General features: G+C 51.0%; 1 protein-coding gene across 8 annotated transcripts in view; it reads right to left on the bottom strand.

Moving 5' to 3' along the window:
- Positions 1-27,879, bottom strand: part of PLXNA4 (plexin A4) — a 612,559-nt gene that overhangs the window by 176,515 nt on the left and 408,165 nt on the right. For all 8 annotated transcript variants that reach the window (XM_065423502.1, XM_065423501.1, XM_065423503.1 and 5 more), the window contains one exon: positions 7,177-7,300. In XM_065423502.1, coding sequence (XP_065279574.1) covers positions 7,177-7,300 — 124 coding nt within the window. The remainder of the gene's footprint in view (positions 1-7,176; positions 7,301-27,879) is intronic.

Raw genomic sequence — 27,879 nt, 5'->3', positions numbered from 1 at the left:
CTTTGTTCCTGCCAAGTTATGGGAGGGGAGAGGGAGAAGCTCTGAGGACTGGGGTGGAATGGCTCCACCTCTGTCACTTCATTCCTCCCATCAACGCACCCGGACCAGCAGTGGAGGGGAAGGCTGGAGCTCTCACCAGGCCGCTGCCCCAGCCAGGGAACTTGCTCACAAATGTGTAAAATGCAGAATGCAGATTTGTCACTTCTCCGAGCACAGTCACCAAGGAAAAGGCCTGAAAAACTTGGGCACAAATGTGATAAGCCTGGAGCTGCCACCAATGAACAAAAGCTCCTGCTTTGGAGCCCCTGCAGTGGGTAGAGAATGCCCCCTTCTCCAGCACCTTTCTCCTCTCACACAGTCCATGAGCAGCAGCCTAGGACTGAGCCAGACCCAGATGTGACTCCCAAGTCCCTGGGCACTTCTGCTGCCAAAGAAGAGTCAGTGTTGCCATGTGGACAATACCTTCCATAGGTCTAAGCATGGGCTGTGCAAACAGTCACATTCCCTACCCTCATGTCAGGGAAGAACTTGGCATGATCGCGGAAGAGTCTCTCCCCTAACCAGAACTGCCCAAAACTCAGTGTAGTCTCCATGACCCAATCAGTCTTTGACTTGTGCTAGGGTTTGCCGATAAACCATCTGAGATGGTGGTTACTGTGCTGTGGACACCAGTCCACTAGGAGCTGACTGAGACCCAACAACTCAGTTCATATGGGCCATCAGACAGCAAGATGCTGAGGACAACAATAGCTCTGGGCTGACTTGTACTGCCATGGTGACTCAATCACCCTGAGCCAGTCTTTATTCTAACATAGGAGAATTCAAAGACTATTGAGAGAATTAAAAATAATAAGTTGCACTCCCAGAAGAACAAACAATTTACGATGTCTCTGATTACTTTTGTCGTACTCCTGGGAAGGTTAAGTCACAGGAAAGGTAAGAGGCAGAAACAAAGCCGCAGGGACTGGACATACAGGCTAAAAAAACAACCTCAAACACCTTACTCTAAATACCTGAGAAATGGCCAGCTAGTGGACCGTGAGCACTCCACTGAGCCCACAAAGAATGGGGAGCTACTGACTTGCTCAAAGGCACACTAAAGGGAGATGGAGCTTTTCATTTCTAGGCTGTGAGTTCAAATCCAGCCCAGGTCAATATGACCAGAAAGAGTTACCATGTGGCAGCTGTTCAGTGGCCTGTATGAAATAGGCCCCAGTTCAGTTCCTAGTGGGCACGTGTTCACAACACAAAAACAGCAATATAAGGGGCACTGCTGTCATCAGGTACCGTAGACAGGTTGGAAACTGAATGGGCCCTTTACAATGAACTCTCTTCTTGTCCCTAGAAAAGGCTTTTCCACAAGGAACAGTAACACTAGTTGCTCCACTGGCATCATAAATGTCCTGCAGTGCCAACGGCTGCCTTTAATAGCTCTCTGCCACAGGGGCCACATCTAGTGCCGAGGAAGAGAGGGGGTTGAATGTAGCAAAGCATAAACCTTGGAAGAGATGGGCTGCAAGCTGCTATTTCTAGTGTCCCCATACCTCTGCTCTGGGGTGTTCAGTGTTGAAACCGTACCAGGCCTGGGTGCTTTAGTAGTTCAAGAAAGAGACCCTGGTCCATGAAGTGAAGGGAAACTGAAGTATATTAAATGGTCCTAGCACGCCTCTCCACCGCAGTCCTAGAAGCTGAATTTTAACACAGCCAAAGCCGATTGCCCATATTTTGCACACGGCTATAGAGTCCAATATCTTTGGTGTCTGAGGTAAAGAAGTTGGCTGCAATGGGTGAGCATTCCTCTTTGATGGATCTGTGGTTCCTCTTCAGAACTGCATTCAGCTCCTCGCAATGAACTGGAGAAAACAGTTCCTAACCTTTTGTAACTATTGTTCTTTGAGATGTGCTGCATAAATCCATTCCACTCGTGGTGTGCGCCACCCCACGCAGAGTCGTGGGAAATTTTCCCCTCAGTGGTACCTGTCGGGGAAGCTCGAGTGCCCTCTGGTGCCATGTGCCCATGCATGCTGGTGTAAAGGGCCCAGCCGTCCCTGAGCTCCCTCAGTTCCTTCTTGATGGACAACTCCGATGCAGAGGGGTAGGAAGGTCGGCGGTGGAATGGACACGTGAAACACATCTCCAAGAACAACAGTTATGTAAGATTAGTTACTCATTTTTCTTCTCTAAGTGATTGGTCATGTGCATTCCACTGGAGGTGACTCATAAAGTAGGAGGAGGGAAAGGCGCTCATGTGCACACAGACTGGAGTAAAACTCATCAAAATGTAGCCTCATCTCTGGAGTACCAATACTCCAGATAATGCCATAATGGGATGCGAAGGTGTAAAGGCCACTCTACAGATCTCCTGGATAGGGACTTGTGCAAGGAACACCGCCAAGGCTGCTTGCGATCTTGTGGGATGTGCCATCACTTTGCTTGGCAGGGAAATACCTGCTGAATCCCACACAAATGCAGGAAGTTATCCAAGATGGAATTCTTTGTGAAGAGACCAGGAAATCCTTCATTCTGTCTGCTATGGCCTTGAACAATTGAGTTGACAAACAAAACTGTTTAGTCATGTCTATGTAGAATGCCAGCACCCTTCTAACATCTCATGTGTGCTGATGTTGCTCCTCTCTATTGGCATGTGGCTTTGGTAAGTAAATTGACTGGTTAATATGAAAATTAGATACCACTTTGGAGAGAAATCTTGGATGAGGGTGCAAGTACACTTAATCCTTAAAAAAAGATTGTACAGGGCGGTTTGAATGTCAGAGCACACAGTTCAGAGATAGGTGCAGTAAGAAACATGTTGTTAGAGGCTAAAATGGTGACCCCATGATCTTCAATAAAATTAGGTTCAAGTCCCAGGGCGGGATAGCTTCCTTTATTTGAGGGTAGAACCTTTCCGGGCCCTTCACATATCTGATTGTCATATCATTAGAGCATATAGAATAGTTATCCACATGAGTCTGAAAAGCTGATATTGCTGCCAGGTGGACCTTGATAGAAGATATTACTAACACTTGCTATTTTAGGTGCAATAGATAGTCCAGGATATGCTGGATAGAGGACTGCATTGGCTAGGCTCCAGACTGACAAGACCAAACAGAAAAATGCCTCCATATTGACATGTAAGCAGCTCTGCTAGAAGGCTTTGTACTATGTAACAAGACACAGTGAACTTGCTCCGAGCAAGACTCCTCTCTAGAAGTTAGCCATGGAGCCTGCAGGCCGTTAAATGAAGGGCCCATGGTTTAGGGTGGTGCAGTCAACCATGATCTTGGGAGATCAAGTCCAGGTGCAACAGGAGCGAAATTGGAGCCTCCACTGACAGATCCAGTAGAGTGGAAAACTAGTGCTGTCGAGGCCATGCTGGGGCTATTAATATAATCCAGGCCTGGTCCACTTGATCATTAACGTAAGAACTGGGTCAGACCAAAGGTCCATCTAGCCCAGTACCGACAGTGGCCAATGCCAGTTGCCCCAGAGGGAGTGAACCTAACAGGTAATGATCAAGTGATCTCTCTCCTGCCATCCATCTCCATCCTCTGACAAACAGAGGCTAGGGACACCATTCCTTACCCATCGTGGCTAATAGCCATTAATGGACTTAATCTCCATGAATTTATCCAGTTCTCTTTTAAACGCTGTTATAGTCCTAGCCTTCACAACCTCCTCAGGTAAGGAGTTCCACAAGTTTACCGTGTGCTGTGTGAAGAAGAACTTCCTTTTATTGGTTTTAAACCTGCTGCCTATTAGTTTCATTTGGTGACCCCTAGTTCTTGTATTATGGGAATAAGTAAATAACTTTTCCTTATCTACTTTCTCCACATCACTCATAATTTTATATACCTCTATCATATCCCCCCTTAGTCTCCTCTTTTCCAAGCTGAAAAGTCCTAGCCTCTTTAATCTCTCCTCATATGGGACCCGTTCCAAACCCCTAATCATTTTAGTTGCCCTTCTCTGAACCTTTTCTAATGCCAGTATATCTTTTTTTAGATGAGGAGACCACATCTGTACGCAGTATTCAAGATGTGGGCGTACCATTGATTTATATAACGGCAATAATATATTCTCCATCTTATTCTCTATCCCCTTTTTAATGATTCCTAACATCCTGTTTGCTTTTTTGACCGCCTCTGCACACTGCGTGGACATCTTCAGAGAATTATCCACGATGACTCCAAGATCTTTTTCCTGATTTGTTGTAGCTAAATTAGCCCCCATCATATTGTATGTATAGTTGGGGTTATTTTTTCCAATGTGCATTACTTTACATTTAACCACATTCAATTTCATTTGCCATTTTGTTGCCCAATCACTTAGTTTTGTGAGATCTTTTTGAAGTTCTTCACAGTCTGCTTTGATCTTAACTATCTTGAGCAGTTTAGTATCATTCTTAGCACTCTGTGTATGAGTGGGATTGGGGGAAAAGCGTAGTAGAACTTTTTGATCCACGGTAGCAGGAAAGTGTCTGTGATGAACCAGGACTGTGGCCTTGCAGGGAGAAAAATTATTGGCATTTCCGGTTGTCCTTGGTTGCAAAAGGTCTATCTGGGGAGTCCCCCACTGCTGAAAAATGCATCTGGCAACATCCAGGTGGGAAGACTACTCATGGTGACTCGTAAATGATCTGCTTAGGCGGTCCGCCAGCTCATTCTGCACCCTGGAAGGCCTCAAGGTCGATTGAATTGGCAATGCAAAAGTTCCATAGATGAACTGCTTCCTGCAAAGCAGGGAAGAGTGAGCTCCTCCTGGCCTGTTGAGGTAAAACATGGCTGCCATGTTGTCTGGGAGAACAAACCGGCTTTTTCCCTTGATGCGCAGTAGGAAGGTCTGACAGGCTAGGCAGACAGCCCTTAGCTTCCTGACTTTGATATGAAGAGAGAGAGATCCCTTGAGGACCCCAAACCTTGAGTTCAGAGAGGGCCCAGATGAGCCCCCCTACGCCAGGGCAGATGCGTCCATCACCAGTGTCTGCGAAGGCTGATGGTGGACAAAGGGAATGCCCACACAAACATTGAGTGAATCAGGCCACCAATCTAGCGAAGTGAGAACCCGCAAGGGCACAGTGAGTACAGTGTTCAGATGGTGCCAACTTGGTGATTAAATGGAGGCCAGCCAGACCTGAAGAGTCCTGAGGTGCAACCTGGCATGCTGGACTCCCTATGTGCATAAGACCATATGCCCCAAGTGCCTCACGCCGTTTCGAGATGATGTGATTGGGTGAACCTTGAAAACGATCACAAAACAGCAAATTGTTTCGAATCTTAATGCTCTGGCTTGAGTAGAGTCCAGAACTGCTCCTATAAACTCTATCCTCTGAACTGGACAAAGAGTAGACTTGTCTGAGTTGATCAGTAGACCCACAGCTTTGAAGGTTGACTGGATGAGTTGAACACTAGAGAGAAAGTGATCCCTGGACCAGACCTTGACTAGCCAGTCATCCAGGTAAGGACAGACTCTGTACTCTTAGTCTCCTCAGGAAAGCAGCTGCCACTGCCACACATTTTGTGAAAATCCAAGGAGCTGCTGACAGGCCGAAAGGCAGCACAGTGAACCAGTAATGAAAGCGCTTTAGTATGAACCTGAGAAACTTTCTGTGACCTTGATAAACTGCCACATGAAAGTAGGTGTCTCTTAAATCAAGGGCAGTGTATCAATCTCCAGGATCCAGGGAGGGGATTATGGAAGCCAGGGTGACCATGCGAAACTTTATCCCACACCTCTCCAAGGACACAGAACAGAAACGTCTCATGTATGACCTGGAAACAGTGGGGAAACCCCACAAATTCCAAAAAAGCCACTGGACAGGTGATGGCAGTGACCCCTGGCCACCCACTCGATGGCACTCCCACCGAAGGTTCCCTATCAGGGTAGTAGTCCCTTGGCGGAGAGTAGCAAGAGTGGCTCTGAGAGTGGGAAACAGGAGCCAATCTCCGATTCAAAGGACCAAGGAGAGGCCACTCCCAACAGTGCCAGAGACCGATGCCTCATCAAAGAAGGACGCAGTGCAGCCAACATTTCAGGCTCCCCCTTCAGCGGTACCGACGGACATGCAGTTTGAGACAACTGATGCTGACATAGCATTGAGTGCTGCACCAATGTTGCTGGTGCCCCTCTGTCTGCGGGTACTGAGCGAAGCGGTCTCCTGCACCGCCAGACATACCAGCACCGAAAGGCTCAGAATGTCTCTCTCCATTGGGGCCGGTACTGAGATGGTCTCGGGACGGTGCAGTTGCGCAGATGTAGAAGGCGCTCCCTCAAGCCCCGGACTCGATGATGCCTGCCTTGGTGCCGAAGTCAACAGTGCCACAGAAGAGGTGTGCTTGGGTTTCTGCTGCACTCTACTCTTATTCCCACGCTTCTCTGTCTTTCTTTGTCTGAGGCGTAAGGACTTTGCAGATTTGGCAATGATCCTGAATACTAGCTTCCCCGAAACACTTCAAGTAACTTGAGTGTGGGTCACTCACGGGCATTGGCCTCGTGCAAGAGATGCAGGGCTTGAAGCCCAGTGAGTGAGGGACCCCTTGGTACTGACTAACGGAAAAAGCCCCCGACTGGGGACCAAAACAGAAAACGTACACTGTATTAACTAAGACGCTATGAATCTAGAAACCTATCTGCAATTAATTTACAATGAACACACTGAAAGCACCTGCTAAGGTAAGCCAAGCAATTCCAATGACTGCCACAGGCAGCTAGAAGGAACTGAGAGGTTTCGGGGGTGGCTGGGCCCTTTATATTGGCACACAGTGGCACGCAGCAACAGAGGGTGCTCAAGCCGCCCCGTTGGGTACCACGGAGAGAAACATTTCTGACGACTGTGCACGGGGCATGCACACACCATGAGTGGAATGCACATGTGCAAACACTCGAATGAGAAAGATCCCCTCCATGTTCCTAATCGGGAACAATCAAAGTGGAGAGCCTCCTCCCTGGGTGAGACCCCAGTGTATGTCAGGGAGCACCCAGGGAGACAGTGAGTTCTATATAGACATCCAGCCAGACCAAGTATATCCAATAAAGCTGCTAGTGCTTCCCACTGAGCCTGAGTGTGTCAATGAAAGGTTACGGGTAACCAGGGACATAATACTGGCAATGGGGGTGAGACCTCTTTAGGCTTCCCTGGAAGGAGGAGACACTGTGGAGATGAGGGCCACTCCTGCTTACCAGCACGTTGTACTGGGAGACGGAGATGTTGTTGGGATGCACGGTGAGCCGGACACACTGCTTCATCTCCGAGGCGAATCTCCGAGGCTCGCTGGAGCGCTCGCACCGTTCCTTCCGGGTGCACCTGAGAAAAAGGGAACACACAGAGCCAGAGATTAACGACAAAGCCGCGTGGCACGGCAAGTGATTGCCATGGGACACAAGAAGAGAATCTGTGCCACGGGGGCTGCCACCGGCCAAAGGAGAAGGGGGTCAGTGCCATCCCCCCTTCACCACAACCTCACAGGATCATCTGACTGTGTCTCACCAGATTCTGCGGGGCTGGCATTTAGCAGTGCACAGCAGTCATTTCGGCTAGGAAGTGCAGCCCATATCCAATCAAAACTACAGGGGGAGTTTTAAGTGGGTCGAATCACTGCACGTGCAGTGCACTTCACTGGGGGGTTATCTGAGCCTTGGGCTAAAAGCATCTGGTGCCTTCAGAATGCAGCACCTGTTCTGAGGGATGACGTAGCCACAAAGTGAGGCTACACAATGCTGTGTTGCAGGAGGTGTGTCGAGAGGATCCAAGCCCAGCCCTAGGAAACAGATGGACAGCTCTGGAGACAGGTCCTCGACTTATGGACAGAGCAGTGCAAGCTTCCCTCACTATGCAACCCTACCTCCCTCAGCCTGATCTCTGGCAGAGAGAGGGCTGCCCAGTCTGCATGGCACATTTCATTCTTAGCCTCTCTGCCCATTAGTACCTCTTCTGTTGGTGACTTTTGGGATGTGGATACCTGTCCATTGGACTGGATCCTCCAACTCAGTTCCCACTGGCCCCTGGTAGCCTTCGGAGGGTAACAGCTTTGGGTCAAAAACAGCCGGGTGACCAAGCGGTTAAAGATCACATGCCCCTTTACCAGCTAGGCTATGGGACACCAGATCAGGACTGGACAGAATATGGGATACCAGTGGCTGCAGCAGTCACCTTGCATGCAAGGTGCATTCCCTTTGCTCAGGTCACTGCACCTAGGTAGCGCTTGGGAACAAGAGGTTGCTGCAGGCAGGAGAAATCATCTGGGAGTTGGAAATCCTAGGGTACTTCCCTCACCATGGAATAAAGAATCCTCCAAGAGGAACATAAGAACGGCCATACTGGGTCAGACCAATGGTTCATCTAGCCCAATATCCTGTCTTCCAACAGTGGCCAATGCCAGATGATTCAGACGGAATTAACAAAACGGAAATGTATCGAGTGATCCATCCCCTGTCGTCCAGTCCCAGCTTCTGGCAGTCAGAGGTTTAGGGACACTCAGAGAATGGGGTTGCATCCCTGGCCATCTTGGCTAATAGCCATTGACGGACCTATCCTCCATCAACTTCTCTAATTCTTTTTTGAACCCAGTTATACTTTTGGCCTTCACAACATATGCTGGCAATGAGTTCCACAGGTTGACTGTGCGTTGTGTGATGAAATACTTCCTTTTGTTTGTTTTAAACCTACTGCCTATTAATTTCATTGGGTGACTCCCTGTTGTTGTGTGAAGGGGTAAATAACACTTCCCTATTCACTGTCTCCACACCATTCATCATTTTATAGACCTCTATCATACCCGCCCCCCCAATCATCTTCTATCTAAATTGAACAGTCCCAGTCTTTTTAATCTCTCCTCATATGGAAGCTGTTCCATACCCCTAATCATTTTTGTTGCCCTTCTCTGTACTTTTTCCAAATCTACTGTATCGTTTTTGAGATGGGGTGACCAGAACTGCATGCAGTAGTCAAGGTGTGGGTGTACCATGGATTTATATAGAGGTATTATGATATTTTCTGTCTTATTATCTATATCTTTCCTAATGGTTCCTTACATTCTATTTGCTTTTTTGACTGCCGCTGCACATTGAGCAGATGTTTTCAGAGAACTCTCCACAATGACTCCAAGATCTCTTTTCTGAGTGGCAACAGCTAATTTAGACCCCATCATTTTGTATGGATGGTTGGGATTATGCATTACTTTTCACTTATCAACACTGAATTTCATCTGCCATTTTGCCCAGTCACCCAGTTTTGTGAGATCCCTTTGTAACTCTTCGCAGTCAACTTTGGATTTAACTCTCTTGAGTAATTTTGTATAGTCTGAAAACTTTATCACCTCACTGATTACCCCTTTTTCCAGACCATTTATGAATATGTTGAACAGCATCGGTCCCAATACAGATCCTTGGGGGACTCTGCTATTTATGTCTCTCCACTGTGATACCTGACCGTTTACTCCTACTCTTTGTTTCCCATCTTTTAACCTGGTAAGTCCCTTCCCAGAAAAGGACATAAGGGATTCCCAACTTTCCCTCGCTCACTAGGTGTCTGGAGGCAATTCACTGAGGACGCAGTTTTCAAAAGTGGCCACTGATTTTGAGGCTCAGAGATGCTAAACAGCCACGATTCTAGTCAAACTCAATGGCAGCTGCGAATGCACTGGGGAAAGCCAGCCCTATGTGTCCCAATTACGCACCCCAAATCAACAGCCACTTTGGAAAATGTTTGCTCTAACACATTTGGGTCTCAGTTTCCCCATCCATAAAATGGGGCTAATAATATTCACCTCTCTCCCTCCCAGAGGCAGTGAGGATGGAGTAAGGGTCGGACACTACTTTGAAAGTGTAAAGTGTTCCAGGGGTGCTAATATTATCTGTGCTGTTTTATATTGACTGGGATCATCTCGGGAGGGTCCAGTGAACATGGGACTAGAATATGAATGGCTAGGCTTGAGATGATTTCCATCCAAATCTTTTTTCAACCAGCATGAAAAATACAGGCTCCATGCCTGTTGCCCGTCACATTCAGCGAGAGGAAGATGTCTGCCTAGAAACCCACAGGGTTAATATAACAGGACAGCTCCAACTGCATGCCAATTACCTTTTGCCATTAAGCTAATGGTATGAATTTGCAAAGGTTGTTTCAATGGATTGTATTATTAGCAGCAATATTGCTTCCATTCAAATCTGCTCAGAAGATTAAGTGTGGGTGTTAAATTGTTCACCTACTTCCAAACTTGTGTGCAAGGGGAGGGACTGAGAAGTATCTGTACTAAGGGTACGTCTATACTTACCTCCGGGTCCGGCGGTAAGCAATCGATCTTCTGGGATCGATCCCGGAAGTGCTCGCCGTCGACGCCGGTACTCCTGCTCCACGAGAGGAGTACGCGGAGTCGACGGGGGAGCCTGCCTGCCGCATGACAAATTATATCAATTAAATAATCAGAATATTATACAGCAGAATGCAGCTGCAAGTTATGAACTAGAGATGGGTCCAAACCCCCTGAGCATGTCTGAGATTTGGGGCAGCCTAGATGGGCATCCAAACTTTGGCCCCTGGGCTTCTTTCTTGTGGCCGAGCCTGGATGAGACAAGAATCATCATCCAAAGCCTAAACCGCTGATTGGGGGAAAGTTTCTCACTTCCTGGGTTGGGCTGGAAGTGTAGGAACTGGAGATCTCAGCTATTCTCATGAGATTTGCAGCCTGAGTTAGCAGATCGGGAACGTGACAGCAGCACACTATCTTTGCACTCGTATAATATACCCCCTTCTTGCTAGGAGCCAATGTCTCATTAGTCTTCTTTACTGCTGCTGCAAGCTGGATGGGGAATTTTAAATGCTGGGTCTCCAGAGGGCTGGAAGGATAGAATACTAACTGCTCTGAATACCACAAGTCAGCCCTCTCCGAGGGAATGCCAGTGGGAAATGAGGATGAGAGATTTCTGCACGCCACTCTTACAGCAGAAAATGGACACAAAACACTGGAGGAAAAGCTGTGACATGAGGAGACTTCTCCTGGGAATAGCCCAGCAGGGCCGGCCTTACAGGTGGGTAACGTGGGCAGCTGCCTAGGGCGCTGCGGTTAGTGGTGGCACCATGATCAAGAGGCAAGGAGCATGGTGGGCCTAGGGTGCAAGGCCGCAGAAGGGAGCTCGAAGCAATTGGGGGTGGGGGAGGCCAGCAGGGCCTAGGGGCAATGGGGGAGGGGAGCCTGGGAAGGCAGGAGGGAACAGGGACAATGGGGAGCCCAGGGAGGCAGCGGAGACTGGGGAGATGGATGGGGAGCCCAGGGAGGCAGGGGGGGCTGGGAGGATGGGTGCGGGGCTGGGAGAGGCAGTGGAGGCCGGGGGAAGGGATGGGGGGATGGGTGGGGAGCCGAGGGAGGCAGCAGGGGCCAGGGGCAATGGGGAGGTGGGTGAGGAGCCTGGCGAGGCAGATGGGTGAGAGGCTGGGAGAAGTAGCGGAGGCTGGGGGGATGGGTGAGGGGCCAGGAGAAGCAGCGGAGGCTGGGGTGATGGGGGGCTGGGTGGGGAGCCCAGGTAGGCAATGGGGGCCGGGAGAAGCAGCGGAGGCCGGGGCGATGGGGGGCTGGGTCAGGAGCCCAGGGAGGCAACGGGGGCCAGGGCAATGGGGGGATGGGTGGGGTGTGGAGCGCAGGGTGCCAGTGGGGGCAATGGGCGATGTGGGGCCGGGGAAGGCAGGAAGCCCAGAATGAAAGGCTACTGGCCTGATGTCAAAAAACTGATGCAAGAGTTATTTGAGGGATATACACACCTCATGGCCAATTCCTCTCATTACAGGACTAATGACATGCCCTGCTTTGCTGAAATCAGTCAGACAGACACGTAGGCCCAGATCCTCAAAGGTATTTAGATGCCGAGCTCCTGTTGATTTCAGTAGGAGCAAGGCACCTAAATACCTTTGGGGATCTGGGCCCTGATCAGAATTCTGGTGACTGTAGCCAAAAATGTGTTTCAGCTCTCAGTCAGACTGCACCTTTCCTCCCACTGAGCAGTATGACCCCACATAAGAGACTTCCAAGGGGAACTGGTGAGACAGTGTGGTCCAGGGCAGTGGTGCCCAAACTTTTCCTCTCGCGCCCCCCACTATCAGTAATGGAATCTGTCCGTCCCCCCATTACTGCACTGTTGGCTCAGCAGCGGAGCTTGGGATGAAGGCAGAGCTGGGGATGAGGAGCTGGGGCTAGCGCCAGGGCTGGTCTGGGAGCAGAGAGGGAATGAGGGCAGAGCTGGGGTGGGGGCAGGCGGAGCAGGGGGAGGAGTGGAGCTGCAGCTGGGGTTGGAGCTGGGCTGGGGGCGGAGCTGGGGGCAGAGTGGAGCTGCAGCTGGGGGTGGAGCTGGGGGCGGAGTGGAGCTGGGGGCGGAGCTGGGTTGGGAGCAGAGCAAGGGGCCAAATGGAGCTGCAGCTGGGAGTGGAGCTGGGCTGGGGACAGAGCAGGGCTGGATGGCGTTGTTGCTCCCTCCCCACCCCCTGTGGGCGCTGGTCCAGGCACCACTGTGCACCCCCCCCCCCCGAACGTTCCTCTGCACCCCCTAGAGGGTGTGTCCCACAGTTTGGGGACCACTGGTCTAGGGCATTGAACTGGGACTCAGGAAACCCAGGAGCTATTCCCAGCTCTGCCACTCACCTGCTGTGTGACCCTCCCCTTTGTCTCCTGTTCCACCCTATGCCAGTCATGTCTATTTAGACTGTAAGCCCTTCAGGACAAGGACTGGCTCTCAGTAAATGTTTGTACAACAAGGCTCTGATCTCAGCTGGGATCTCAAGTGCTGCTGTAATATAAATAATTATTCCAGCCAATGAACTATGTTAATATAATGTCAAGGTTGCAAAGTCAAGCACTCAAGAGTTAGGAGATGCCACAATTGGGTTCCCTCTGCACCCTTAATTTGCACCCCTCCCCACCCCACCCCTCCCCCGTGCACATGCATTATGATACAGCCTTTCATTGCGTGGTCACATACTACTTTTCCCCACACAGTCTTAATTTTACCATTTCTTAACACTTGAGTGCTAGATTCTGCAGCCTTAACATTTTATGTATTTGCTTTTAAAATGTAATTTCCTAATTTAAAAACAATGCAACAATGTGACCAAACAGAAATTATATCCAGTGGAGCCATAGTGATCCCCAACTTGGGTCACCAGCAGGGTTCAGCCCATTAGATCAACAGCACAGACCTCTACCACAGGAGCTAACAAAGGAACTGATAGCAGTTGCAGATTACCCTTATGTGGACCAGCCACTAGAGGAAGATGAGACACAACGTATGCCAGAAAATTTCACAGCTCTTTACTGACAGCAGAGGAATGGTGAGACTCAGACTCCTGGGTTCAATTCCAGGTTCTGGAGGGGAATGTGCTTTAGTAGTTATAGACAATTCTGCCCCCTCCCCTGCAGCTTCTATCTGCCCTGTATCCTCGCTCCTGTCCCGACCCACTCCTTGGTTCCTGCTTTACTCTTCCTATTCTCCCATTCCGCTGCATTCCAGTCAGGCAGCTTTATCCTTCTGCTCCTCCTCCCTTCCTGGGTGCCAGCAGAGGGAGCATTGAGAGAACAGGAGAGACTGCCTCTTTGCTCTCGGTATCTGTGCCCGACACCAGAGACAAATCTGGCTGGTGGAAGGAACAATTGCAGAGAAAGTCCTGCTCACACCCTGAATCCCTGGGCTGGAGCATGCCCAGTGCAGATGGAATCTTCGGCAAATTTAGGGGCCAAACTCTAACAAGTCTCTACTGAGAATGTGCAATCAAGTTGTTGTTTTTTTTAAGGCTTGTAACGTGTCCAAATTTGGGTGGATTTTCATGGGGCAGCAAAAGGCACAGCCCTGACAAAAGGCAAACCCCATGCCAAGTTTCAAGTGCCTGGGTCAAAGCAGAGAGGTGCTAAAGCATTTTCCCCTAATCTCATTCTCAGAAATGGCCAAACCATTTTAGCTGAAATTTAAAAATCCTGAAATAAAAGAATCAGCCTGAGGCAAATACCCGGCATGGAAAATTTCAGCCAAAATTATTTAAGTTTGGCAAAGTTATAAGCAACTGAAAACAGGGGCTTATAATGGGAACTGTCGGCCAACCTTAACGATAGGCATCACTACCAGCTACACATATGTTAAGGGTTGTTGAAATATATGTCCACTATCAAAATGTGAGTCACATGAAAGAATTACAGCCCGTCTAAACAGCTGAGCTATTTGAGACAAGTGGACTGAATAGATTAAAAACCAACCACTGATATGACTTCTCTGATAAGAGCCTGCATAGCCTCTGAACCTCATAATGTTGCCTTGACTGCTGTATTCCCTTACCCAGTGCATATGATGCCTTCTTTATTACTGCGTATCCAGGAAAATAACCTGTGCTGCCAACAATTCTGTTTCCCTGTAATAAAACATCAGTAACTCTAAAATATCAGGTCTGTCAATACATGGGGATCCTTTCCCACTGCTGTATAAACTAATTCAGTGCTGTTCACACTGTAATTAGCTTGGGCATTGTTTCTGCCCAATGGCATCGCATTACACTTAAGATATATAACATGTCATATTCCACCCTTGAGCCCATTCTCATAAGATTATGGTGTAAAAGAGCTGCTTCCCTCTGTGCTTTAACCACTCCTGCTACGTCAGTATCGGCTGCACATTTAACAAACAAACATGTCCTGGCTCTGTCTAACTAATCAGTACAAAGATTAAGGAATCTGATCCCAGCCCAGAGCTGGGTGGAATCCCAGCTCTGGGCTGGGATCAGATTTCTTAATACGGAATCCCATTTCCTCACCCGCTTCCATGAAGAACAAATGGTGTTAACGCCAACCCTCCAGGCTCTACCAATTGATCGATTATTTTAATAATATGAAATTTATACTTTGCACTTGTACAGCATCTGGTCCACGGATCTCAAAGGGCTTTGTTCAGAGTTAATTAATCGTCACACGACACCCCTGCGAGGTTGATATTATTCCCATTGTTACAGATGGGAAATGGAGGCACAGAGAGAGGAAATGACTTGTACAAGGTCACACAGCAAGTCTGTGGCAGAGGCAGGAACAGAACCCAGTGCTCCTGACACCAAGGATGAGGTGAAGGCACTGCACTGGGACTCAGGAGATCAGGGTTCACTTCCCAGCTCTGCCCGAGACGCCATTTGGGACTTTGGGCAAGTCACATGATCTTTCTGGCCCAGGTTGTGAGACCCTTACTCTCAGGCTAGGTCTACACTACCCGCCTGAATCGGCGGGTAGAAATCGATCTCTCGGGGATCGAATTATCGCGTCTCGTCGGGACGCGACAATCGATCCCCGAATCGACGCTCTTACTCCACCAGCGGAGGTGGGAGTAAGCGCCGTCGACGGAGAGCCGCGGAGGTCGATTTTGCCGCCGTCCTCACAGTGGGGTAAGTCGGCTCTGATACGTCGAATTCAGCTACGCTATTCGCGTAGCTGAATTTGCGTATCTTAAATCGACCCGTAGTGAAGACCTGCCCTCAGTGAGCAGTGAATTCAATGGGATTACTTGTGGAGTAAGGGTCTATTCAACGTTAGCAAAAGGTTCACAGTTTGACCCTATGTCTGTTCTGCAGAAAAACCCCATCGCAGCAAGTCTCAGAGCACGGGTTAACTGACTTGGGCTCGTGGGGCTCACGCATTAGGGTTGCCAACCCTCCTGGATTGGCCAGGAGTCTCCCGGAGTTGATCTCCCGGTGGCTACTGAAACCAATCTGGGAGATTTTAATAGGTCACTCAAAGAATGGTCGGCGGTGCAGTGTGGCTAAGGCAGGCTCCCTACCTGCCCTGGCTCCACACGGCTCCCCCAGCCCAGAGCTCGCACCCTCTCCCACACCCCAACCACCTGCCCCAGCCTGGTGAAAGTGAGTGAGGGTGGGGGAGAGTGAGCGATGGAGGGGGGGAATGAAGTGAATGGGGGCGGGGCCTCAGAGAAGGGGTGGGGCAGGGGAGGGGCCTCAGGGCAGGGGCAGGGCAAGCGTGTTTGGGTTTCTGCGATTAGACAGTTGGCAACACTCCTCATGCTATATGAGTGTAGACATTCCTCCTTGGTCAGGGGCCTGGGTCTCTAAAACCTGCCAATGGGGGGTGGATCTAGACCGCAATCTCCCGCCCCAGTGGTTTCGTCTACACTGGTATTTTTAGCTCTGCACTGCAAGCACCATAAGCCTGAGTCAGTTGAGACTCGGTGCTGCTGGATTTTCTTGCAGTGTAGACGTACCCACGTGTAGAACAGGAATATAATACTTCCCTTCTCTCACGCTGTCACTGTCTTGTCTGTTTATACTGCAAGCTCTTTGGGGCAGGGTCTGTCACTCCGTCTGTGCAGCCCCCAGCACAATGGGGCCCTGATCTCAGCCAGAGCCTCTAGGTGCTACCGTAATACCAGTAATACCCAGCACCCTGAATCACCCAGTTTAATAATAATTTCTCATGGGTCACAAGCTGTCTGAACCCACTCCGCTCCCAGCCCACAACTGCCTCCCTCCAGCTCAGAGCCGGTGGGGATTAAAGCTGGCAAGGTCAGGGTTCCCACTGTGCCCAGTCTGGGGATGTCCGTTTTAGTAGTGAACATGTCCTGAAAGGGCAGGGGGGAGTTCTCATTGCCCTGGCCACAGAGAAGGGGATGTTCTGGCTACTCAGGCCAGGGAGGGGAGGGGGAGCTGTGGGGCAGGTAGCACTGCGTTCCCAGGCCAGGGAGGGGAGGGGGAGCTGTGGGGCAAATAGCACTGCGTTCCCAGGCCAGGGAGGGGAGGGGAAGGGGAAGCTATGGGGCAGGTAGCACTGCGTTCCCAGGCCAGGGAGGGGAGGAGGAGGGGAAGCTATGGGGCAGGTAGCACTGCGTACCCAGGCCAGGGAGGGGAGGGGGAGCTGTGGGGCAGGTAGCACTGCGTTCCCAGGCCAGGGAGGGGTGGGGGAGGGGAAGCTATGGGGCAGGTAGCACTGCGTTCCCAGGCCAGGGAGGGGAGGGGGAGGGGAAGCTATGGGGCAGGTAGCACTGCGTACCCAGGCCAGGGAGGGGAGGGGGAGCTGTGGGGCAGGTAGCACTGCGTTCCCGATCCAGGGAGGGGAGTGGGCGCTATGGGGCAGGTAGCACTGCGTACCCAGGCCAGGGAGGGGAGGAGGAGCTGTGGGGCAGGTAGCACTGCATACCCGGGCCAGGGAGGGGAGGGGGAGCTGTGGGAGGGTGTTGCTCACCTAGCCCAGGCAGGAGTGGGGGAGCTGTGGGGAGGAAGGGAGGGAGGGGTGCTGTTCACTCCAGCCAGAGAGGGGAGGGGGAGCTCTGGGGAGGGAGGGGGGTGCGCTTGCCTGGGCCAGGGGGAGGAGGGAGAGCTCTGGGGAGGAAGTGGGCTCTGCTTATCCATGCCAGAGACAGGAGGTGGGACAGCACTCCCCAATGCATCCCAGCCCCTTGCCCCACTCGGCTCCCGGGGCTGTTGGCCCGACCTCTTTCCCCTGCACTGAGTTCGCTTTCGAAGACGCCTACACTTCGTTACGAGAAGGGATGAGAAAAGGATCAAACGGGAGCTGCGTCCGGGCAGTCCCCACCTGACCCCTCCTGCACAGTGCGCTTAGCGGCAGGGCAGAGCCAGGGCTCCCCACGGGGCGCGAGGGGCCATGAGGAATTGTGGCTGTGCCGAGAGGACAGTGCATTCGTCAGCTCTCCTTTCCCACTGATGGAGGGAGGCATTCTGTGTGGTGACACTGTCCTAGGTGTCCCAAGGTCCCAGCCGTCAGTCCTGTTCTGCAGTCAGGACATGTGCTTTTGTAGCCAGACAGCCCCCTGAGCTGCAGGCCTTGCTCTCATGCTTGCATCTGACAACAAACCCATGTTCCATACCATTTGTGATGACAAATTAAATGCATTTCAAAGGTACAATGGCCCTTGTGCCCAGCCTTTCTGGCATTAATTATTCTCCAAGACATTCAAACCTCTGATAAGACCGCACAGTTAGCTTCTTTTTTCACTCGGACTCTGTGGGCCTGCTGTTTATTTGAGTTTGTTGAATTGGGGACCATGTGCCACTGTGACAAGGCATCAGGCATTAGTGCCTTGTGGGGAGGTGGAGAACTGCTCTGCTGACTCATCCTGATAGCCAGACCAGGTGGGCCTCATTGGAACCAACCTGAGTGGCACCTTGGCAGACAACTCAAGGGAGGAGCAGGAAGTTGTCCTGTAGGGAGAAGCCCCACAGACAACCTGCCTAAGAGGAAGTTTTGGTGAGGTTCTTTGGAGAACACTGTGAGAGTAGAGCCTTGCCTCAGACTTTCTTACCTATGTCTAGAGCTGGTTTTGCTTTCAGAGGAAAATTTTGATTTTTGATTTTTAAAAATTTTGACCAAAAGCTACCAAAAACTGATTTTTTTCTCCAAGAGTTTCAAAGTTTTCTGAGAAAGAACAGACTCTTTTTCTGAAAATTTTTGTTTAGTTAAAAACCCCAATTTTCTAACAAAAAGGAGTTTCAGATAGAGCTGGCTGGGAATATTCCTTCAAAATGATTTTTCAATTTCTGTAAAATCGAAATATTCAGCGGGAACACTTTGATTTTGCCAAAATTTGATTTTCTGTTGAAAAAGTCTGACCAAAATATTTCCATTTGGGTCTGTTCCCTCTGCCCACGCCAATCAGTGGATCTGGGAGTCCAATAAATGCAATTGCATCCTGGGAGACGTAGTCTGACCAGGAAGCCAGGCCCATAAGAAAGAATGGGGGCAGCAGGCATCCAGACTTCAACTCCCATGAGGCAGTTGGAAATTTTTCAGAAACGTTCACGCTGAGAAAAAATTCAGTATTTCAACTTTTCGTCCCAATTCAGGATGAAACCAAATGTTGAAATTTCCCGTGGAATGGAAATTCCCATGTTCACTCAGCTCTAGTTTCACCAGAATATTTTCAGTCCTCCCGACTTATGTTCCATATCTAAACCTGACGTGTACAGGCGAGGGCCGAATTTTCTAGCAGGCCAGAGATGTGTGTGGTGAGGGTGGCTGGGGGGAGGATGAGGACACAGAGGCTTGACCCATTCACACACACCCATGCCAGATAAGAGGGGTCAGGATGGAAAATCAGTGGTTCATGACAGGACACATGTCAAAAGTCATGCTCCTGCTGGGATGACCCTAGCTATTTAACTGCCCTGAGCAAACTTCCCAGCCTCCTAAGCTCCGTGCCATCTTTCTGAGCTCACTCTGCGCGTCTTTCTTTTACACTATTGTTTTCTTCCTTTCTGTACAACCTGTGGCATCTTTCACTCTCTCTCTGGCTCTCTCCCCCTTCTCCTTCCCTTTTCTACCCTATGCAATAATTGTCTCTCTCTCTCCAACCCGCTCCTGACCCTTCCTGGTTCTTTGTGTTGGGCTCTCTCCTGTCTTTGCCTCTCTCTGTCTTCTCTTCTCCAAGGTTTCAGAGTGGTAGCTGTGTTAGTCTGTATCAACAAAAAGAACAAGGAGTACTTGTGGCACCTTAGAGACTAACAAATTTATTTGGGCATAAGCTTTCGTGGGCTAAAACCCACTTCATCGGATGCATGTAGTGGAAAATACAGTAGGAAGATATATATACACAGAGAACAAGAAAAAATGGGTGTTGCCATACCAACTAGGGTGACCAGACGTCCCGATTTTATCGGGTCTGTCCCGATATTTGCTTATTTGTCCCGCGTCCCGACCTACCTTCGGTCGGGATGCGAATTGTCCCAATATTTTGCCTCCGCTCACAGGCGGAGCGGAGCCCGGAGGGGGCTCGCGCCCCCCCCAGCCCCGACTCCGCCCCTTCCTTCCCTCATTGGATCCCTCCCCAAATCCCCGCCCTGGCCCCACCTCCAACCCCACCCCCTCACTGCCCCATTGGATCCCTCCCCAAATCCCCACCCTGGCCCCGCCTCACTTACTCACTGCACCTTGGAGTCATCTCTCTTTCTCTCTCTCGGGCTCAATCTAACGCAGCTCTTCACCAGTCTGGAGCTTTCTCCCCACTTCCCACACGCCCACCCCAAGAAGGAATGGGACAACAGGGAAGAGAAAATGGGATCTGGGGATCTCTTGAGTGAGGGGAAGAGGGCATGTGGAGAAATGGGAGGGGAGGACAGGATCACATAGGTGGGATCTTGGGGGGCAGGCAGGGATATGGTGAGAGGGGGTCTCTTGTGGGAGGAGAGGATGGGACCTGGAGAGAGGGGAGGATAGGACTGAGTGGAGACTAATTGGGGAGAGGAAGAGGATATGGTGAAGGGAAAGTAGGATCTGAAGAGGGAAAGGGGGAACTGGGCATCTCCTGGAGGAGGAAGAGGACAAGGAGGGTAAAGATAGGGGATCCCAGTAGTGAAGCCTGGACTTCTGCTGGAGCAGAGTGAAGGGAGAAAGTCTGCAGCAGCCAATGACTGGGGAAACCTGGTGCGCTTGGGCCAATGGCGAGGAAGAGCCGGGTGCGAGGGAGCCGGGATCGCTGTGGAGCAGAGCAGCCATGCCGCCCATAGGATCAGGACCCTTAGTAGCAGGGCCGGCTCTGCCCCAGCCTATCCCTGTGGAGGCAGGACAGGTGGGATGGGAATGTGGGATGGCACTCCATGCTCTGAAACAATCCTGGCCAGGCATCCATTACAGAGGGACCAAGGTGAAAATTTGAATCCAGATCCCCAGCACCTCAAAGTCCACAGATCTGGGGTTTGGGCGTGGGCCCATTGCTAATGTCAATGCACCCAAATTACCATTGCCCTCAAGCCTGGACTTTCTTCCCTTCCCCTCACAGTTGACACCCAGACACATTAGGGTCAGCGGCAGGTTGACACACGCCCGTGAGATTCCATAGTGTTGGCGTGATGATCCAGCGTCATGGGCTCTCTGCACACATGTGGAACGGGGAACACGGCACCCTGCCAGAGGCCAGATGGCTGTGTGCAGAAACAGTGCAAACCCCCATAACCTGCAGGGAAACCCCAAACTCCCCCTCTGCGAAATCTGACCTACATGTTAGCTGGGGCCTCGGGAGAAGCTGCAGGTGACAGTGTTGTACCAGAGCAGGGGCTCTGAGACACAAAACGTTCTTGTGCTATTCAGTTGTGGGAGACAGTCCAGGAAAATTCCCCAGAGAAGGGAAAATTGGGGCTGGACTAAGTATTTCAGGGAAACTTTACCTAGGTCTTGAATCCAAGAGCTCGCTCTCCCTCTGACCCCGAAACGACAAGATAACTGGCTCTGTGGATGAGGGGAAAGCAGTGGACGTGTTATTCCTTGACTTTAGCAAAGCTTTTGATACGGTCTCCCACAATATTCTTGCCAGCAAGTTAAAGAAGTATGGGCTGGATGAATGGACTATAAGGTGGATAGAAAGCTGGCTAGATCGTCGGGCTCAATGGGTAGTGATCAACGGCTCCATGTCTAGTTGGCAGCCGATATCAAGCGGAGTGCCCCAAGGGTCGGTCCTGGGGCTGGTTTTATTCAATATCTTCATTAATGATCTAGAGGATGGTGTGGACTGCACCCTCAGCAAGTTTGCAGATGACACTAAACTGGGAGGCGTGGTAGCTACCCTGGAGGGTAGGGATAGCATACAGAAGGACCTAGACAAATTAGAGGACTGGGCCAAAAGAAAGCTGATGAGATTCAACAAGGACAAGTGCAGAGTCCTGCACTTAGGACGGAAGAATCCCATGCACTGCTACAGACTAGGGACCGAATGGCTAGGCAGCAGTTCTGCAGAAAAGGTCCTAGGGGTTACAGTGGACGAGAAACTGGATATGAGTCAACAGTGTGCCCTTGTTGCCAAGAAGGCTAATGGCATTTTGGACTGTATAAGTAGGGGCATTGTCAACAGATCGAGGGACGTGATAATTCCCCTTTATTCGACATTGGTGAGGCCTCATCTGGAGTACTGTGTCCAGTTTTGGGCCTCACACTACAAGAAGGATGTGGAAAAATTTGAAAGAGTCCAGCGGAGGGCAACAAAAATGATTAGGGGGCTGGGGCACATGACTTATGAGGAGAGGCTGAGGGAACTGGGATTGTTTAGTCTGCAGAAGAGAAGAATGAGGGGGGATTTGATAGCTGCTTTCAACTACCTGAAAGGGGGTTCCAAAGAGGATGGATCTAGACTGTTCTCAGTGGTAGCAGGTGACAGAACAAGGAGTAATGGTCTCAAGTTGCAGTGGGGGAGGTTTAGGTTGGATATTAGGAAAAACTTTTTCACTAGGAGGGTGGTAAAGCACTGGAATTGGTCACTTAGGGAGGTGGTGGAATCTCCTTCCTTAGAGGTTTTTAAGGTCAGGCTTGACAAAGCCCTGGCTGGGATGATTTAGTTGGGTATTGGTCCTGCTTTGAGCAGGGGGTTGGACTAGATGACCTCCTGAGGTCCCTTCCAACCCTGATATTCTATGATTCTGTGATTCTATGAAACAGGATTGTCTCCATCCCCAAGAGCGAGAGAGAAACAGGATCCAGGGGGTCTCCATCCTTTCGCCCCAGGAGAAAAGTTGTGATTTCACAGCCCTGGCCAGAGCAAGGGGAGCAGTATGGTGCGTTTGCAGGTGGGCGGCAAAGGGTCCAACTGACAGGATTCTCCCCCTCCTGATTCAGGACTGGATGGGCAGCCCTGGAGTCCAGGGGATCAGTACACTCAGGTCTGGCTCACCCACCAGCCCCAAGAGGAGAATGGGATAGTTCTTCCCAAATTGAACAGCGCAGGGAAGCTCTGTGTCTCAAAGCCCCTGCACTCGTACAGCACTGGCATCTGCCGCTTTCCCCCCGAGTTCCCAGATAACCCGTGGGTCAGATCACGCAGTGTGGAAGAGCTAGTGGGAGCGGGAAAGGTTATGGTTTCACTACAGATGCTGATGCAGGGTCTCCAGGCTGACACTTACGGAAATGTGCAGCGATACGACAGCCTGCCACCGACCCTAATGCGTTCGGGGACAGTACGGGCCCGGATGGGAACTTGCAGAGAGATCCTCCAAGACCCGAAATGACACCAAATTGCAGATGGAGACCAGTTCCTAACACAGATCCCGGTCCCAGTTTCCTCATAAGCCCTGATTCTAATCCTTTTCTTTAGTGTTTTCACCCAAAGAACCTGACAAAGGCAGATCAGTATCATCATCCCCACGCCTCACAGGGGCGAACTGAGACACCAAGAAGTTAAGTGACTGGCCTGCGGTCATACAGTAAGTCAGTGGCAGAGCAGGGACTAGACCCCCTCAGGTGTCTTGAGTCCCGGGCCCATGTCCTAGTCACTGATGGGATGTCATTGTGGGACGGAGCCTCATGCTGAGTGAAATGAGTGAAGGCTCCCGAGGACGGAGTCAGGGACAGTACAATCCTTACCCGCGGCTGGGCACTGGCTTATCTGAGCGGATTGGTGTGCCAGGTTTGCCTACGCACTTTCTAGAGCTCTGCAACTCGACAGGACCCAACTACAAATGTCGGGTTCAGGTCAGGTCAGAAAACAACCCAGCCCCCTTGGGCTCGCGTCAGGTCACCTCCGATGGCCTCCTTCTGCCCGTGGGGTCGGCGCGGCAGCTGCATGCCCCGCTCCAGCCGGCCGTCGCCACCTCGCTGCACTGTGGAGTGAGCGTGCAGAGGAGTCACCGCGCTTCTCGCTCTGCAGCACTCACGGCGTGGCAGGAGCAGGGCCCGAGTGGACCCCTACTACTCTCAGCTGTTACCGGCCTTTGCTGAGTAGGTTCCTGAGTCATTTCCCATGGATCAAGCCTTACACAGTGACATCCCCCCAGACCCCTCTCTCCTAGCTCTGTAAACAGCCCTTGCCCTGAAGCTGAAGAGGAATGCAGCTTGATTCGGCCTCGGCCCTCTGAAATCCAGAATCCCACTCAGCTCAGAAATGCTGTTCACGAACTGGCCAGCAGAGGGAGCTCTATGGAAGCCAAGTGCCATCATGATCATGGCATATTCAGCCAGCAAAAGGGAGGCTCGCCTGAGCCTAGAGATGGGGCTGCAAGACGTCGGGATCAGAAATTCCTTGGTGTTCAGAGTGGTTTGCATGGGGGGTTGGGCTCAGCCCCATCTCCCCCTGTTAGTCTGTCCGTCGTGCGAGATGGAGCGTGACAAGACGAACTGCTTTCGGGGATGGATTTTGCTTCAAGATGCCAAGTGCCAGATATGGAACAAATAAGCAGGTACCGGGCCCACAAACTGGTCTCATACAAAAAGAACAGGAGTACTTGTGTACTGTCTCATACAGGCACTGTAGAAAGCCAGCCTCATCTCTCCTGAGATCACCCTCCTCTCCTAGCCTGGGAAGATAGTGAGGCTGGGGCAGGAGGGAGGAAGCTGAAATTTGCTTTTCCTTCTACAGGATCCTGGCAATTTTCTGGCTGGAGTCGAGAAAAGGGATAAGGAGACAAAACTGCACTAGCACGTAAAGTTTAAGGTCAGCTCCTGCAATGTTTTGACATTTCCAGTCTCCCCCAGGGTCCTAAGGATAGGAACACCAGAAATGTCGAGACGTAGATATAATTGACCTTAAACTTTCTGTGCTAATGTGGATTCTGGATTCTTTCCACCCCCTTTGCCATCCCCTTGCATCAGAGCGGGCGTGGGCAGGCGGCTGGTTTGCTTCCCATTCCTGCTAGAGAACACGCAAGGCCTACCCACTTCAGGCTGAAAGAGGTTAAACCGCCCCAAAATATCAACCCCGGGTGCTGTCATTGCAGGGTGTAAAGGCTGTAAACACCCCAAAGAGAGAGGGGGACACAACTGGGGGAGGAGGGATGAAACTCAGCAAAGGATGCATCTGAAATGTGCCATCCTTTAGAGCAGGGAATGTCATCACGGATGCCACAGCAACACCCGCTGAGATCAAGGCACCATGTGGTACAGAGACACCACCCCGAAGGGCTTACCAGCTAAATTGACAAGGAGGAGTTATTACCCCCATGTTAGAGATGGGGAATCCAGGCACAGAGCGGCTAAGTGACTTGGCCAAGGTCACACAAGGAGTCTGTGGCAAAGCTGGGAACTGATCTCATGAGTCCCCGTCCACTGCTTTACCCACAAATCCTCCTTCCTCTCTAGTAGCCCATCACTTGGGACATTTAAAACTAGCCTGGAGAAAATGCCAAAGGGAGCTGGTCTACACGGGATGGCTAAATGATCTACAGCTGGGGCAGTCAATAGGCAAACCGCGGGCCAAATCCAGACCACCAGACTCTTTTGAACAGATCCCAAAATCTTTTTATTTACTTATTATCGTTATTGTTATTGTCTCTGGAGTCTGGACCTTGACTAGACCTTGACCAAGAAATTTGGATCTTGACAAAAAATAATTGACTACCCCTGACCTACAGTAATAGGCCTTTTCCATCTCTAACTCCTAGGATCCTTGCACTCGCGGCCTGTGGGGTTACTGGGAGAGCCCTGGGGGCAGGGGGCAAGAGGCCAGTGGTCTTGCTGCCCTGGGAAGCGGTCCAGGACGGCAGAGGCTGGCTCCTTCACCTGCACATCTCGGGCCTGCCCCCGACCCTGTCACTTAGCCAAACAGAGTGAAGATGATAATTGCTCTGGCTGCTAATCTATTCTAATGCATGGTAATAGAAGCCGAATTGCTGCCCTGATAACTCCCCGGCTCATGCTGCAGAACCTCAGCGCAGTCTCTGTCCTGTTATCTCTGTCCCCAGGTGGGCCCCTCCCTGGATCGGAGTGATTTAATAAACGTTCCCCCAAGGCCTCGGGGGCCTGTGTGCAAGGGATTTGCTCTCCCTCCTCCCACCCTACAAATTCAAACATTTAATAACGAACACCCCTGCTCCCGGGGGGCCTGTCCCCTCCCCCTTTCTGGAGCTGCAGATTGTCTTGTCACTGCTCAGCTTGCCCATGGGATGTGGGTAAAGGGAGTGGCAGCCCAGTGACTCTCACCCCCGGCCACAGAAGGATCCAACCTCCATTAGGGGCCCTGGGAAGCCCAGAACAAGCACTCTTGGTTCTGAGATGGCCCAGCAATGGCACTGACCCACACTAGACAGGCTCCCGATGAGGAAGGGCCAGGGGTGGGTTGCGGGGGGGTGGGGGGGAGGCTCTATGGTTCATTAAGGCCAGAGATGAATGGAAACACTTCACATGCAAATCCCTGGAAATTCGGAGCCTTTGTCTCATGAAAAATTAGAAACAGTTTGCCGGCCCGGGGAATGAGTGGGGAGAAGGGGAGGGCTGGGGACAAGGAAACCCACCCCTCAGCTGGCCCTCTTCAGCGTGACAGAAAGACCCCATTTATCCTTTCCCCGCTGCGTGACAGTCGCCGCCTTCTGAGAGGGCTCGAGAACACAAACCGAGCCGAACCGGGCAGTGTCGGAGCTTCAGTCAAGTGTCAGGGTCGGCTGAACATGTCGAGCAGGGCTCCATTAATCCTTATGCTCACATTGGCACTCGACCCACCTTGTCCAAGTGATGACAACTTAGGGCACACACCTACGCTAGCCATGCCTGCAGCTTTCTGAGATACAGCCTGGCATGTTGAACCACATAGGTACACATTGCCATGTGACCCAGGAGGCTCAGGCCGCTGAGTGCTGTGGTGGGAGGATATGCTTTCAGTCACCGCACCAAACCCCATAGTACTTCAAACCTGGCTTGTGGTAGCAAGGCCTTGGCCTTTGTGAAGTCTAAGACCACTCCAGTAACCTCTGTTCTCTGCACAGGTTTCAGAATTGATTTGTCCCGATCTACTAGGAGCCCCAGTGCGTCAAATGTGGACAGGATGACAGATACACTGGATAACACCTGAGCTTCGGTCTGACGCCTGACCAACCAGTCGTCCAGGTACGCACCACATGGATTCCTGATTTTCCTAAATGTGCCACCACCACCACCAGACATTTCATGAACACCGAAGGAGCAGCTGAGAGACTGAATGGGAGCACGGTGAACTGATATTGGGACCCATTTGCCACAAATCTGAGACATTTCTGACGGTTGTGCTGTACTGTGACATGGAAGTAAGCGTTCTTTAAGTTGAGGCCAGTGTATCAGTCCCCCTGTCTCATGGAGGGAATAATCAAGGCTAGGGTAACCTTCAGGAATTCGTTTACATCTCTTAGATCTAAAGTAGCCCTGAGACCTCTTTTTGATTGGGGGGATCAGGAGGTAGTAGGAGTAGAAGCCTTTCTCCTGGAGGCCCAACAGGACTTCCTCTATGGCCACTGCCTGAAGAAGTAACTGGACTTCCTGCTGAAGGATGATCTCTTCATAGTGGTCCCTGAAGAGGGATGGGGCAGTGGGAAGGAGAGGTAGAAATGAACTGGAGGGCATAGCTCGGTTCCACAATGCTTAAGACCCACGCATGCAAAGTTACATGGGCCCAAGCACGTAGGAAGAGGGATAAGCAATTTGTAAACAAAAGGTGGGAAATGGATGGATCCACAGTCACTGGTACACGGCCCTCGACCAACGCATCAAAATGTCTGTGTGGATGAGGCGGCTGGATCGGATGAGTCCACTGATACTGAAGAGGAGGGTGGCAGATGTCATCTCCTACAATCCCTGCCCTTTCTCCTTGGTGGATCTTGAGGCCATGGAGGAAAACCCTGGTGTTTGTATGGCTGTCGAGGATGGAATTGTTTCCTCTTTGTCACCGGAGTATAGATTCCAAGAGATTTCATTGTCGCCCAGGTGCAGGGAAGTGATGTAAGAACTCTCCTCGTCCAGGGACAGATGAAATGCTGAAAAGCTGCCCTGGTGTCAGAGTCCAGATTAGGTTCAAGTTCGACTCTGACTCATGAACTGCCCACCTCATGAGAACAGATTCCAGTCACATCCAAACTGAGAAATCGGCCCCTGCTGGACTTGGCTCTGGCCCAGAACCATCCCACAGGGTTGGGTTCGGCTCCGTGGATTCAGCTTTGAATCCGCTCACAGCAGACATTGAAAGGCCTCA

The sequence above is a fragment of the Emys orbicularis genome, chromosome 1 (genome assembly GCF_028017835.1).
Source record: "Emys orbicularis isolate rEmyOrb1 chromosome 1, rEmyOrb1.hap1, whole genome shotgun sequence".
NCBI lineage: Eukaryota > Metazoa > Chordata > Testudines > Emydidae > Emys > Emys orbicularis.
This window is presented reverse-complemented; position numbering and strand designations above follow the sequence as displayed.